This window comes from Cryptotermes secundus, unplaced genomic scaffold (assembly GCF_002891405.2).
Source record: "Cryptotermes secundus unplaced genomic scaffold, Csec_1.0 scaffold824, whole genome shotgun sequence".
NCBI lineage: Eukaryota > Metazoa > Arthropoda > Insecta > Blattodea > Kalotermitidae > Cryptotermes > Cryptotermes secundus.
Window position 1 is genome coordinate 15,708 of NW_019727106.1, and position 16,273 is coordinate 31,980.

Sequence of the window (16,273 nt, forward strand, 5' to 3'; positions counted from 1 at the left end):
TTTTTAGTCTTGGATCATTACTGTCCCTACTGGCCAAATATAGTTGTCTTTTGTGTTTACATGAAGTTTTTATTCCAATTGTTATCCAGGTGGATTTGTTTTTATTTTCATTTTTGACTATTTTTAAGGGAAAGCTTGAATAAAAGATCCTCAAGTATGTGTTCAGAAAGCAATTAAATTTAGAATCAATATTATTGCTGTCAAATACATTGTCCCATGATTCATTACTTAATTTTGTGACAAAATCTGCCATCGTATGCTTGTTGATTTTCCTTACTGTTTGATATTGTTGATTACTGGACTGAAGGTCAATATTATTTATTTCTATGGTTCCCTAGTATGCAGCATTCTCTTTGTCAGTTCACCATACAGCTATTATCCACCTAGTTTATAACATAATACGTACACAGCAGGCTGGAAAAGGCTTAGCAGGTCCTATAGTGATTTGTAAAGTGTGTAGATTAGCAGTGGTGCTGCAAGTTCTGAGTTGCATATATAAATGGTAAGTAAAGCCATTGAACAATCCAAACCCTGCCTGTAGTCACACCCCTGGATTGTGACAGTATATTATTCCTGTACTGATTGAAAGTTTGTAAGTGGAACAGCCATTAGGTATGCCACCCACAATATCTTAAGGCACATAAACATTTTGACCTTAAATTCTCGTTGTAGTTATGAAAGTGTATGTCATGTTGCCTAAAAGTCAGAATGTTGAGTCAGAGGTATTGCAGATCCATCCTAGGCAGCATCAGGCCCCAATCACCAACACCCACATTTCTCCACAACAATCAAGGAACTCTTGGGGGGCAGTACTTTCTAACCCATCCACAACAAAGTCGTATACAGAGAGAGCCCACGGGCTGACAGAGGAGTCCTTGTATTCAGAGCCCAAAACTTAGCTACATGTCTGTGAAGGCAATCAATAAAGAACCAAGCAAGAGTGATATGAGATTGTGAATGATTATAAATTCTTGTAATGTATGTAATTATTTGTAAATAAGAGTAATCTTTGTCCAGTAAATTCAGTTATCAATTCAAGGTGCATGTTTAGTCACTGTCATGTAACAATTGGTTGCAGAATTAGGATCGGATTGCAGATTGGAATTGACAACATCCAATCATGAACAGGTTGAAACATGCGATAAACAAAACAGTGACTTCCTTAAATAACACGAAAGAAAAAATTGAGGCTGCACTGGATGCTATCCACTGTGTCCAGACTGAATTTGAAGAACTTATCAGTAAATAAGTGGGGGACCAGAACATTGAAGTTCAAGACATGACGGGACATAAACCATTGAACGTATCTGTTGATATACAGTCTCAGAGCCTTCATAAAGAAACTTGACATGAGGATCTAAGAAAAATGAATCAGGAAACAAGTGATGAAGGGTGCTGGTACAAGCCATATGGCATGTGCTCAAAACACAACTGGCAGAAGTTTACACCTAAGTGGGTCAAGAATGTTGCAAAAACACAGCAGCTAGAGCAGATAAAGCCACCAGCATTTAATGGGTCCATGTCCTGGACCTTGTTTTATGTGTCAGTTTTAAGGCCGTGACAGGACACAGCAACTGGACTGACCAGAAGAAAGCCACACATCTACTGGCCATCCTATGGGTGCAGACTGTCTGTGTCCTGCATAGCATCCCTACAGAAGCAACTTATGAAGACATCATCCAGGCTCAGCTGCATATTTCTTTCCCCAGCCCCAAAATAGGACCCAATTAGTTGGTGAATCTCAGCAAGGGTTTGCCACCACCATTGAAAAGTCGGCCCACTGGGCCCTTCTTGGGCTGCCCCATTACTTTTCATTTGTCAGTGGGTTAAGAGACCAAGAGGTGGAGTTTCCTCTCCTAATATGTAAAGACAGGATGGAGGCCTGAGGGTAGAGATTGCAAAGTTTGAAGCAAGGCTGTGGGCAATAAGGAATGGGATGGAGTGCACTTAAGAACATGGTTGCTAGGGGTCAAGTGCAGCAGGACTGGATGACCCATATACTGTCAATGTGGGGACATCTACCATCTTAGGGGAGACTTCTGACAGTAATACACCCAGAATTGAGTGGAGGATGGTGCCAAGAAGGTGTTGGTGCCATCACTCCTGTCTTTCTACACACTCAGCATGTTGGCAAGGCAGAGAGATGACAGCCTAAATGCCAAAGGAGGAATAGGCGACAAAATCATGGCTACTGACCATTGATGCTGGGTCATCAGTGACAGTCACCAGTCGATATCGCTGCAGGGCTGCCATATGTGCTGCATATAGCATTGGGAGAGATGCTCCCTATCTTGAAGGAGGCACTGGTAAAAGTGACCCTTGGGTGGCACCTGCTGCTGTCATGGGTGTTCATCACCAGAATTGCAGATGTGTTCATCCTTTGGCTGGATGCCTTGGGTGCCCATGATTCTTTCATGGATATGGGGCACCACATGATACAACTGAAGGGTGAAAAAGCTCCTCTCATTCTTTCTCATGTATGATGGGCAGCAGAAAAGTGTGTAGCTGGAGTTTGTAGGGCAGGAACAGGAGTTCAGCCCTGAAAGGAAAATTCAAGGAGACCTCCAGCAGTGGAAGCGTGCTAATGGATATGCACCCCTAGGAGGGCAATGCTAGATAGAACATACTGCTCTAAGGAGGGAGCAGTTGAATGACTGAAAATGAAGGCTGGACAATGTCCAAAGCAGAAGGAGAAAAGTCAGTACCAGTATGTCATTTTAGCTCCATTTGTGAAAGTAATCGTAGACATAATGTGGAGGAAATGGCGTTGTGCCTTTAGGGATCTTGGGATAGGCAGTCATAAGATGAGGGAGATGTGACATGACCCTTAAAAGTCAAAGTTTGTAATTACAAATATCACGGCATCCATTACTAATCAATGTCAGGCACCAATCATCAGCCATATGCACACAACAGTCAAGGAACTGTGGGGAGCAGTATTTTCTGCTCAGTCCACAACCAAATGATATGCAGAGAGGCCACAAACTGACAAGAGGAGTTTCTGTATTTAGAGCCCAAAACTCAGCAACATGTATGTGAAGCGAACCTGCATTTAACCAAGCAGGAGTGTTAAAAAGATTGTGAACAATAAATGAGAGTTATTAGTACTGAACCCTGTCTCTAATCACTGTCACATGAGAATATGATTAGCCACATTTATGCAAATTTTTCTCACATCACATGGTCATCATTTTGGTACATCTTTGGAAGTACCATGCCAGAACATGAGATTGAAGAGAATATGTGATGTGATCTCTGCCTGTCAGTGGTAATATTATGCATGATGAGTCATGTTGTGACCTACACAAACATGATTCATTGTGTCATGACTCATCCAGCCCTTCAGTACAGTTAAGTTATATTTCTTTGTCTGTCAAATTCTGTAGTGGTTTGGTGAAATACAAAATTAATTTATATTTTTTCAAGTTTGGTGGCGGGTGCTGTGTCAAAGATCTTCGTGTTTAAAACAGTGTTGCAATCCCTTGTATGTGGGCCATTGTGCAAGTTCCAAGAAAAACATGGAATGCATGTTGGACTGGATGGTAAAAGGGTACCAAGCTTTCAGAAATTGTGAAGGCTCTGTGAGAAACATAGAAATGCTATTGCATATTAGTCCAAAGTTTCACAAATGAAATGGCTGTCTCTTCAACCTTAGAAAATTACATAAACGAGTAGAAACACTTGAGCACTTTTAAAATTGAGTAGACAGTATTGTTTCTTTTTTGAAGAAGACTCTGGAATCATTAGAAGAATCAGCACTTTCCACTTAAATATCTTAATTGAAGTATTCAAAGAAGACATTCTATAAGTCAGCGAGTCATGATAAGAGAAGCATTCAGTTTATCAGGCTTCATTGGTAGTGACAGCTAGGGTGAAGGTGAAATGGTAGTAGAGTTAAAGGAAAAATGTAACATAACAGGAAAGAGGATTAAAGAGGTTCAAATTTTTATTGTTCTTCCAAAAAGCTTGTCACTTAGGAAAATCCAACAAGATTTGCAGCTTGTCAGTATGACAAAAAGTGGCCTCTCTGTGTGTTATAAGTGAATGATAGTGAAATTTAACCAACATTTTTGCATCCCTCTGGCCAAGTATATCTTTCATGTTTTCGTCATGACCAGTCACTATGGGTTCAGTCATCAAAAGTGCCTGCAAAAATGGGTCAGTAAACTGCAAGGTGTCAAGTATATGTTATCAGTGAAGGGGAGTCCTGTTACACTCCAGAGAAACTGAGACCCTGTTTAGCTGACAAAATAACTCTTGCAGATGATATATTTTACATAAATGAAAAATTAATTTTAATATTTTAAAGAATAAGACTGCCAAGTTTAACATTTGCCTTGCTTATTAATTCTCTTACCTGTCAAGCTTACTGTTATCTTTATTCCAAGTGAGAGAAAAACATATATAAAACCTTTAATTATAAACAAATATGTATATCAAGCCTTTCATGTCCAAACATTAAATTTACCAAAAATCATGCAGTATTTTGGAAAGTGTTTATAAAACTTCTGCCCAGGTTCCAAAATCAATAACTTCTTTTAAATTCCAGCTCACATTTTGCACAGTGTGCAGTAGTGTTGCATTTTTTGTGCAGTAAGTAGATGGCTGTCACAGATAGGTATTAATAATATGAGGCATCTTAGTGTTTCTAGAGTCTTTCAGAAAGTGTATAAACTTACCCATTGACATAGTGTCTGAACTGCAAAGGTTATCTAATGAATTTATGACTTTTTTTTTTGCAATGTAGTTTCATATATGTTTTCATTTTCTGAAAAACCAGAATCATATTTGATTTTGTTCTGCTTAGGTTTTACAGTGATCCAGTAATTGTGCTGGATTTTCAGAGTTTGTATCCATCAGTTATCATTGCCTACAACTACTGCTTCTCAACCTGCCTTGGAAAGGTGGAACATCTGGGACAGTAAGTCTGTTACTGTTATTGTCTTTGTTGTTGTTGTTGTTGTTGTTGTTGTTAGGAGTAAGTGTAGTAGTCATGGTACCACTAACAGCAGCAGTTGTGATTGTAGTGTAACTCAATCAGTACAGTGACTGGCTGTGGCTGGATGACCATGATTCAGTTCCTGGCTCCTGAGCAGGAATTCTGTCTACACCACAGTGTCCTGACTATCTGTACATTCCACCCAGTGCCATGGATACTGGTAGCTACTAATATGACTGGAGTGTGAAACTGACCACTTCTGTCCATGTAGTAAAAGGTTAACTACGAGGGTCGTACTGAAAGTCATGAGCAACAATTTTTTGTAAAGTAACATGCTTTGTTATTGACAAACCAAATACCCCACCTCAATCTACAGACCTTTCTTTATTTTTCCACATAATCGCCACTTCTTTGTACACTTTTCTCCCAGCGTTCTGGGAGTTTGAAAGTTCCCCGTCTGTAAAATTCTGTTCCAGCCATCTGAAGACACTGACGCACTGCTTCCTGAATTGCCTACCTTGTCTCAGAACGTTGTCCATGCAGCTGATCCTTCACGAAACCAAAAAAATGGTAGTCGGAGGGTGCCAGATCAGGCCTATAGGAGGGGTGTGGAAGAACTTCCCACCCCATCTTTGCAATTGCTTCCAATGTGAGGCGAGCGGCATTGGGGCGAGAATTGTCATGCAGGATGATGATGTTTCGTCCCGGACATTTATTGCACAATGCACAATGAAGCTTGTGCAGCGTCTGGACATAACGAGCAGCATTGATGGTTTGGCCAGGTTCCAGGAATTCGGCCGGAATAAACCCCTCTGCATCCCAGAAGACTGTGCCCATCACCTTCACAGCTGATGGCACTGTGTTTGCCTTCTTTTTTGATGGAGAATGCAAATGGTGCCATTCCATACTCTGCCGTTTTGTTTCAGGCTCGAAATGGTGAAACCAGCTTTTGTCACCTGTCACAATACAGAGTAAAAAATCATCGCCTTTGTGTCGATATCTCTGCAGCAGTTCTGAGGTGATGGCTTTTCACTGACCTTTGTGATCTTCGGTCAATAACCGCAGGACCCAACGAGCACAAACTTTCCTATAGCCCAAGCTTTCAATCATCTCCTGTACTGCACTGTGCCCTATTCCAAGTTTTCGGGCTGTTGTGTCCACAGTCACATGCCTGTCATCTTGAATGATCTCATCCACTCTTTCCTTGTTGCGTTCAGTTGAGGCTGTTCGAGGATGACCGCTCCGAGGCTCATCTTCAATGCTGGTGTTCCCATCTTTAAAATGTTTCACCCTTCTTCGAACACTGCTCACACCCATGCACACACTTCCATAAGCACACTGAAATCTGTGGTGAATTTTTGCAGCAGGGATTTCCTCTTTCACAATAAATTCGATGACAGCACGTTGGTGAAACGACATATCATTGTTGGCCATTTTGTTAGAAGTGATACTGGTCATGTGATGCAAGCTGTTGACGTCACAAGACACTCAAGCTTAACACTGGTTCCACCTACCACCATACTCTCTTCCATCTGCTGTTCCCAGGTTGCAAAAAAATAAAGTAGCTCATTTCTTTCGGCATGACCTTCGTACATATGGAGCTGTATTTTACTCCCCCATGTTTATTTATGGGGACAGCTTTATTCTTTACTTTATCTCTATTATTACCTTTCTTATTATGCTGTCATGTGTTCTGCACTTGCAAATTTGTGTATGTACCAGTACTCATCACCTCATGTATTCATTCTTTTATTTTTCTTCTGGGGACATTTTTAATTCCATATCACAAGAAAATTGAATCATTTCAACAGCCAACAAAATTATCTTCAGCTCCTTATTTCTTCACACAGCTATTTCCTTTTGTTGGTTTCTTGTCATTCATTTCGGTCTTATATTGCAAACATAAATAATATATGTGCATGTTGAGGTTCTCATGGCAGTGACTGTAAAGGTTGCTGTCTTATGCGATGAAATAGCACGTAATATGGCAGATAAACACCAGCATTTTGGGGAATCTGCTTTCTCCAACTTCAGGATTGAGGCAGCAGGTTACTCCAAGTGTTGGAAGCTTTTTATCACACTACACATCATTACATCATTTCAGTGCTGTGTTTATGTACTAAATTATGTTAGAAGTAATACATACTTTTATTCATTGATGTTATTGGAACCTGATACAATTTTATTCAGGTTCCTATGAGATTTATGCATAATTTATGGATGGCAATGTTTTGTAGGGCAACTCCATTTCTATTTGGCTGCACCCAGCTTAAAGTTCCTCCTGCACATCTGGTAAAATTGGAGAGCAGTATCAACATATCACCCTGTGGAGTAGCATTTGTGAATGATGGGATAAGGAAGGGCATTCTACCACAGATGCTACAAGAAATTCTGGACACCAGGTTAATGGTAATTGTATTCATTATTCATATACAAGTGTTGGATAAAAAGTAGTGGCAACACTGCTATAACATGAAATATGTGCATCAGGTGGCACTAGCGCCATCTGTAGCTGATAGCAGAAGTTCAGTTGAAGTAGTGCAGTGAGTGGCTCTGGTTGTGTTTCATTGAGTTGCATTGTGCATTGTCTTGAAGTGCAGGAGCCCAGTTGAAGCACCCTAACAACGTGTTTATGAAACAAGAACAGTGCTCCTGGATAAAAATTTAAGTTGTACAAGGTCGTAGTGCACAAAACTGTTATCAGGGACTGCGAGAATCATGTGGTGACGCTGCTTTGCCATATTGCACAGTGGCACGATGGGTGAAATTGTTCCGTGAAGGGAAGAATGCCATTCAGGACAACCACACAATTCACCTTCTTGCTTCTTTGCTGAATGTTGATCGCAGATGGGCTGAGCGGGAGTTAGCTGCTGAGGTAGGCTTGTCACCAAACCGTGCTCCACATTCTGCACAATATTCTTCAATGCCACAAAATTGCAGTGCGTTGGGTACCCCGTAAAATGTCCGAGGTGCAACAATGGCAGCGTTATGCAGTTGCACAGGAATTGTTGAATAGGTACCAGAAGGAAGGTGACGACTTGCTATGAAACTTGGGCTCGCTCATATGAACTGCACTTGAAGCGAAATCAAATGAATGGAAGCATCCTGGCTCTTCTCATCCAAAGAAAGTGCACCCTACACAGAGTAATGCGCATGCGATGTTCATTGTGGCATATGACATTGATGGAGTGATACTACACCACACTGTACCGCAATGACAGACAGTAAACGCTGCCTACTACTGCAGTTTTCTGCATAATCGTCTTAGTTCAGCACTCAGGAGAAAGCGACGATACTTGTTGGCAACAAACCCCATCATCTTTCATGACAGTGGAAGGGCTCAGACTGCTGACGCTGTCAAGGATCTTTGCCGCTGACAATGGAAGATACTGTAACACCCACCATACTCAGCCGATATGAGTCCGTGCGATTATGATCTCTTTGTCAAAATGAAAGAACCACTGCAAAGGACACCTTACAACACAAGAGAGGAAATTATTCATGCTGAGGCCAGTCACTGCTGGACACATATGATGCCTTCCACAAATTTGGCAGAAGGTGGAACACATGGGGGGCGATTATATTGAAGGAATGTAAGTGTGTTTACCTCAGGTAATATAGTCATTTCAGAACTATAGAGGTGATGTCACTACTTTTTATCTGCCTTATGTATTTATCATCATGATTCACTGATGTATTTGTCAGACTGCTGTCTTCTGATGAGTCCTTTCAATTCTTCTCTCTCACTTATTTTTGTCATGCATTGCTTACATTTTATACAGGTTGGTGAGCAAGAACATAATCTATTCTTTCCACAATCTTTTTTCCATTTTGATATTTGGACATGTTATGCCGCAAATTTCGAAAAGGGAAATTTGAGGCATGGCCCCAAATGTTACAACAATTGCAAAAGAGTTTTCACAATGATCCAGCTAAGGATGGCAACACATAGACGGTGTAACTAGGTCAACAATGTACTTAGTCGGCATCAGTGCGTAATGAATGAGTGAATGAAGTTCCTAGTTACACAAGGATGAGATGCCACGGATTTGTCCATGACAAAAAGGTGTTAGCCAATGGGAACCCACCGGTCGTAATTTAAGGGCAAAAAAAGGAGGAGGTAGCTTTACTTTTGGGGAAGCAGCTGTGTTAGCAGCTTTATAGTATAAAGAGAGAGAAAAAAAAGACGTTGAGCGGACTGATAAAAAAAACGTAATATTTGACAAGCAGCCAAAGGCTCTGTTTGGCATGGGTGCTACAAGTGGTGGTGTTCGTCTGTGTCTCTATCCCAAGTAAGTCAGTTTACTCATACTAGCCATGTTGTTCAAATTTATTATTGTTTGTGAAATTGTTGAAGTGCAATCTCCAGTGTGCCCTGCGAGCCTTAGAGTAGGATAGGAGAAATAGTATAATAAGTGATTGCCGGGGTTGCTGGTGTGGTAAATATGGCTGTCGTTACATTGTGTGTTACAAATTGCTGGTAGTATGCAGAGCGCGCATATTTGTTGTTCATGGTTGTGACCACGGATTTTGTGATAAACAAGCTTTTTAGTATTGAGAGCTCTAGGAGCAGAATATTTTAAGGGTGAAGCATTATGATAGGATAGGGTTGATCTGTGAAATGAGTGGTAAGGAATGACAAGAGGAAAAAGGTTCACGTTGAACGAGTAAACTCGTATAGCCTCACGAGCCGAATTAGGAGAAGAAAAGAGAGACGGACTCAAGTCATACACTCTAGAAGAGCAGATCATAATGAAGTGATGGCCTGGCAAAGTAAAGACACTATGTAGTCCCGACTGAAAGTCAGCATTGTTATTACTGTAAGTACGTATATTATTGTAAATAAGGGTGTAAATATACCTGAGTTATTAGGATAGGATGTACTCAGAGTTGAGATTTACCGCCCTGAACAGAACCCTTCCCCGACCGATCCGGAGCTATCCTAGTCCTGATGAAGGCAGAATTGACCCCAGGCAGCCAATGGCAGCTGTATGCAATGAAAAAGTTTCAGAGCCAGGAGAATCCTAGTTGAGGTTAATCAAATAACACCCGTCTTGAGGGTGTGACAGGTAGTGGGTAGAGACGGGGCAGAACCCACGCACCCGCTCTACGCCATCACAAAGTGGTACCAATGAAGGTGGGATCAGCCAGCGAAAGGATGGCAACGGAGTAATTTAGCATCATTTTGTTTAACCACCCCGTCACCCCCTTCAGGCATTACAGGACAGTTTTTTCATTTCTTCATGTTACCTTCCAGTACCTGGCTAAATATCTTGTTCTACATTGCCCCATAGGTATCTTAATTCAAATACATTTCTCAGTAACCATCTTCTGTCTTATCTTTTTACATGATCAAACCATTGTAATTATTCTTTCTGTTTTTCCCCAAATACTTCTTTGAGAAGTTTTATGTTCATCGGTTCGCTTTTCTTTCACTTCTCTTAGTAGAGTTTTGTGTATTGGCATTATACAGGGTGGGGCGCAGAAACTTCCTTTTTTTGAAGGCGAATAAAAGAAAAATTATTGCTGATAGACAAAATTTATGTTTAGCTAATGAAAGAACATATTTTAAAGTTTTAAATCATGTAGTTTTAAACAAAATATTTTGAAGGTGGTGGCCACCTTTCTCTATGCACTGATGCAACCGTTTTCTGAAGTTCCCCTCTGCACGTTCCACCATGTGCACCGGAATTTGGGCTACTTCCTGCTGAATAACATTCTTCAGCTGAAGGAGGTTTGTCGGGGCGATGTTTAAAAACCTCTGCCCTGAGGTATCCCCATAAAGGAAAATCACAGGGCATTAGATCAGGTGAGTGCACTGCCCACAGGATGTCACCTCGAAGCGAGATGAACTGTCCAGGGAACTGTGCCGTCAAAACTGTCATCAAAGCTCAGGCTGTGTGGGCTGTGGGACCAGACATTTCCTAGATGCATTTCTTCAAGAGCTGTTCGAAAAAGTTTTTAATCATGTCCACGTACCTCTGTGAATTGACAGTAACTGCATGATTGTCTTCTTCAAAAAAATAAGAGGCCAATAACTCCAACTCTTGACAATGTGCACCATACTGTCACCTTATCCCTGTGAAGTGGCCTCTCATGGAGCTCTCTGGGATTGTTACCACTCGAATAGCGCATATTCTGCTTGTTGACATATCCAGATAGGTGAAAATGTGCCTCATCAATAAAGAAAACAAGTGCGTTAGGGGTTAAAGTTTCCAATAACGTTTCGCACGCTGTTATTCGGTTATGGAAATCATGTGGTGACAATAGTTGCACAACAACCATCTTGCAGGGATGGAAATGAAGATGTTTGTGAAGAATTCAGCGCATTGAACGATTGGATATGTCTAGGGCGACTGCATGTTTGCGAGCGGAGCGTCTTGTAGATCTCAAAATTGACTGTCAAACTGCCTCCACATTTTCTGGCGTCGCAACGGTCCGTTGTCATCCTGATGATTTTTCGTCCTAAAGTTCTCTACCCACAAAACAATCGATTTCCGGTCAGGAACCGGACCTCTGGGCTTAATTCCGAAGTAAGTACGGAACACACTCTGCACCGCCATGGAGGAATGGTTGTTCGAAAAATAGGCTTCAACAGCAAACGCACGCTGCTCACTCGTCCACCTCATGTTTCCTACTGAGGGATATTAGACAGAAACTTCCATGACTGCTGTGTTCGCCAAGCCTGTCCCCAATTTTCTGCGACCTCCCCTCCATTCACAATGCGTCTTCACAAAAATGAAGTTTCTGCGCCCCACTCTATATGTTAATATCAGTTTAGTACATGTTTTAGAGGTTGTTTTGTGTTGTTCTGGCATACCTGTGTTTCATACAAGGGCTATTTGGAAAGTAACATCTGTTTATTTTAGGCCACTAATGTAGGAGAGGGGGAGATCTCACACATACATGACTTGTAAATGGTCACATCACTTGTCACCTAGTGTTTGTCGTTGTCTCTGCAAACTAAGTTATGATGTGTCCTACAATTAATAATTCCACCAGCTGCAAAATGAGTCCTGCAGAAATTCATCATGAATTTTGTGCAGTTATTGGTCAAAATGTAATGAGTAAGGGAACTGTAAAGGCATGCACTGTCTTCGCTCGCTTGGGAGCCGGGATCGTGGGTTCGAATCCCACTCAGGGCATGGATGTTTGTGTGTGTCTTCTGTGTTTGTGTACAGGTAGAGGCCTTGCGACAAGCTGATCACTCGCCCAAGGAGTCCTACCGTATGTGTAAGATCTAGAAAGACCAAAGTGAGCGGAGTTCATGGAGGTAGACCTAGGCCCACTGGGGCTGTAGTGCCAAGGAAAAAAAAAAGGGAACTCTAAGACAGTGGTGTCAAATGTTCACGATGAAGAGCAATATGGTCACTGGCCATCTGTAGTGAGTGATGATCTTGTTCAAAATGCTGAGCAAAAAATTTATGAAAGAGAATTTTAGAACTTCTGTGTGAATTTCCACAAATTTCATGCACTCTTCTCTACATGATTTTCACAGTTAGGCTAAACTGCCACAAGTTTTGCACAAGATGGATTCTGAAAATGTTCATGGGTGCTCACAAAACACAGAGAATTGCTTCAGCTTTGACTTTTATAGAGCAATACCACAATGATGGCAATGTTTTCGCGGTCTTATCATACGAGTAACAGGTGATGAAACGTTTGTGAATTTCAGTCAAAGCAGTGGATGCACACACATTCACCAAACAAGCCAAGAAATTTTAAACATATGGGATCTGCCCACCAGAGCTGGGACAGGACAAGAATGGAGTGCTGATGGTGGAATTTGTGCTACAAAGAACCACAGTGTTGCAAGTGTACTGCGGAACACTCAAAAAACTCTGTAGGACCATTCAGAACAAAAGACACGGAGTGTTCCTTAATGACAGTTCGCATCTGCATGCAGCTGTTTGTACTTAAACGCTGCTGGAGCATTTCAACTGGGAATTGTCTGACCACCCTCCTTACAGCCCTAATCTTGCTCTGAGTGTCTGCCACCTCTTTACCTAAATGAAGAACTAGTTGAGATCACAGCATTTCAACATAATGAGGAGCTGATGGAAGGTGTCAAAACATGGCTTTGCTCACAGGCAGCAGACTACTTTAGCACAGGTATACAGAAACTTATTCCCTAATATGACAAGGGCCTCAGTTCTGGTGGTGACCACGTTGAGAAGCAGCTTAAGTATATATGTATTTTTTGTATGTAATAAGTTTATTTTCTCATTGCTTGTTTTCTTAACAGCTTTCTGGAGTTTACTTTCCGAATAGCCCCTGTATTATTCCTTTTATAAACTGATAAATTTCAGAACTGTTTTATACACTTAGATTGATCTCTCTGTTTTCCTGCCTATTCCCAAATAAATGAAATTATCCACCTATTTAACCAGTTGATTTTCTCTTTTCTCCCAAAATACTCATCTTGTATCTATGCCCCAACTCTCTTATGTGTATTGTGCTTGTACTCCCCAGGGATTGTTTATTTATCACCTTTATATCTGGCACATTCATAACAAAAAGCTCCAAAAATATGCCTGTTAACTTTGCCATGCCTAGCTGCCTTCAATTCGTCTACATACACAGTGTGTCCAGGATCCATTAGGACTCATTTTTTTAAATCTTGCCCTGCAATGTCATCTGTTGGCTAGTTTTGGCGTTATGATTCTTGAAGTTTCAGCTGTATCTGTCTATAATTTCAAAGCGCAAGCATCGCTGCATCATGGGTTCTGACCTTGAATGTAGCAGCACTGATCTGACGCTAATCAAAAAATGGTGGTAGAACATAGCAAACATCAAATTTTGTTTGAAGTTATGCAAAACAGCTGGAGAAGCATACGAATTATGAAAAGTGTGTATTGTAGTGATTGTTTGAGTCACTCGAACATTTTTCAGTGGTATGTTGTATTTGGTGACGGCAGGGAGGACATTGAAGACACTCGACGTGCATCAAAGCCAAGGACAAGTCGCACTGAAAAAAATGTGAAAAAATGACCAAAATCCTTGCATCAGACCGATGTGTTTTTGCAAGACTCATCGAGGAGCTTTTGGAAATAGCAAAAAGTACTGTGCATCAAATTTTGACCAATGATTTGGGCAAACAGAAGGTTTGTGCACGGTTTGTACTGCACGTGCTGTCAGTTGATGAAAAACATGCCAGGGTGGAACACTGCAAAGACATGTTACGGTCGACCCAAAGTGATAGAAAATGTACAGAAGCGATTGTTACTGGTGACGAGACTTGGTGTTTTCAATATGAGCCTCTCACAAAGTAGCAGAGTGCAGCATGGTTGAACCCAAAGAAGCTGAAACCAAAGAAAGTGCGCATGCAAAAGAGTCGAGTAAAGACACTGCTAACCATTTTCTTTGATTCCAAAGGAATCATTCACAAGGAATTTCTGCCAGAAGATCAAACAGTGAATTATGATTATTATCTTGGAGTCCTCAATCGTTTGTGGGCGAGAATTTGACTTGAATATTGAGAGCAAAATTCCTGGTCACTTCTCGACGACATTGGCCCACCCCACAAATTGAAGATCATGCACGATTTTTTGGCCAGAAAAAGGATCACAGTCCTTCATCATCCTCTGTAATCGCCAATTTGGCTTCAGCAGATTTCTGGTTTTTCCCTAAAGTTAAGTTGGCAATGAAAGGAGACCTTTTAAATGTGATTCCACAAAAGGAGTACAGTGACTGCTTTCGAAAACTTTTCAATCAATTCCAGCTATGTATTGATTCAGAAGGAGACTATTTTAAATAAAAAGAGTGAAATTTTGAAAATAATTCACATCTTGTACTTTTAATGAACACAGTTCTAACACACTATATATAACAACAGTTTGACATCTGTTGAACAAAATTTTATGGAATTTGTTATTGGGGAGTTTACTGAAATTCATCAGCATACTCAAAATTTTGGTTACAGTTTGGCAGTAATGTGTGTAGATCTACATGCTTGTCTTCATGCATATGAAACATAACTAATTAAATATTTAACAGAGCAAGAAATGTATTAACAGCAGCTGTAGATAAAAGTGAAACACATTTCATGCCTAATATACATACGATTATTGGGATAATTAAACAGAGGAAGGTAATTGTACTAGAATTGAATTATATATATATATATATATANATATTTCCTAACCCATTTAAGTTCTCAAAGTAATCCTGCTATTATTAATGTTTAATTCATGTCCATATTACCAAATCTCTATTTTCACTAATTGTTCTTGTTACGTTTCTTCCTTTAGAGCTTGTCTAATGTCATGGTATCACATTTTATGCATTCTTCTCTCTTTAATTCTCCAGGGAAACAACTACATGTCTGGTGCTTGTAATCTCCTTATATCTATCCAACTCTTTGTCCACATTTATGTGAAAATAGGTGAATAGTATATTTTCATTTTTGAAATATTACATATTTATGTTTTAAAGAAATCATACTCAGGAGAATGTGGTAGGGGTTATTACAAGATGTAGCATTTACAGAGAAAAGCAGGCTGAGTAATAGAAAGCAGATGCACTTCATACCCAGGATTGCCCAACATTGAACATAGTATTTTTATTTGCTGTGCTTTGTGACAAAGTGAAACATTGTAGAGTAATGGCTACCGTGGCTACTATTTTTTAAGTCACCTGTTCTGATCTCAGAACAGTGTCAGGTTGAGGTTTTTGTAGTAATATAATTACCTGCTCGACATTAGAAATAAGTGAGAAAACTGTTTTAACTCTTTGTGGTACTATGTCAGCCTGTGTCTACCACTGAAAACTCCAAGTTCCAGTTGTACATTGGATCGAGCCCACTGTGTTTTTTCAATTTTATGCATGATCTGGAGTTAATCCAAGGGAACCAGACAGTGTCAGTATATCATTCAGGCCTTTATCTGTGCAGGGGTGTTAAACAAACTGTTCCTTTTAACCTTTATCGGACGAACGTCATCATATGATGTCGTTAAAAGTTAGGGCAGCTGGCCGAACGTCATCATATGATGTTGTGGATTCCACGCGTGTAAGGTTTTTTTTAATATTATATTAAAAATATAAATTGTTGTTCTATTTACATGATTTTTCGTCACCACCTTTATAAGGAGACAGCCTTCGTTCCTGCATGATCTAATTTAATCTAGGGACATCATATGACGTTAAAAGTAAGGACAAATTTAAGAACGACATCATATGATGTCGCGCATTCCACGTGTGTAAAGATTTTTTTAAAATTAAATTTAAAATATAAATTGTTCTTCTATTTACATAATTTTTGGTCACCACCTTTATAAGGTGACAGCCTTCCCTCCTGCGTGATCTAATGTAATCTACTGACGTCATATGGCCGAA

The 16,273-nt window shown here is 40.3% G+C and overlaps 1 protein-coding gene across 1 annotated transcript in view; it reads left to right on the forward strand.

The window, feature by feature from the left end:
- The window catches only part of LOC111864487 (DNA polymerase zeta catalytic subunit), a 78,633-nt gene that overhangs the window by 12,451 nt on the left and 49,909 nt on the right, over positions 1-16,273 (forward strand). Inside the window, exons 3-4 of the mRNA XM_033751452.1 lie at positions 4,808-4,921; positions 7,177-7,348. Coding sequence (XP_033607343.1) covers positions 4,808-4,921; positions 7,177-7,348 — 286 coding nt within the window. The remainder of the gene's footprint in view (positions 1-4,807; positions 4,922-7,176; positions 7,349-16,273) is intronic.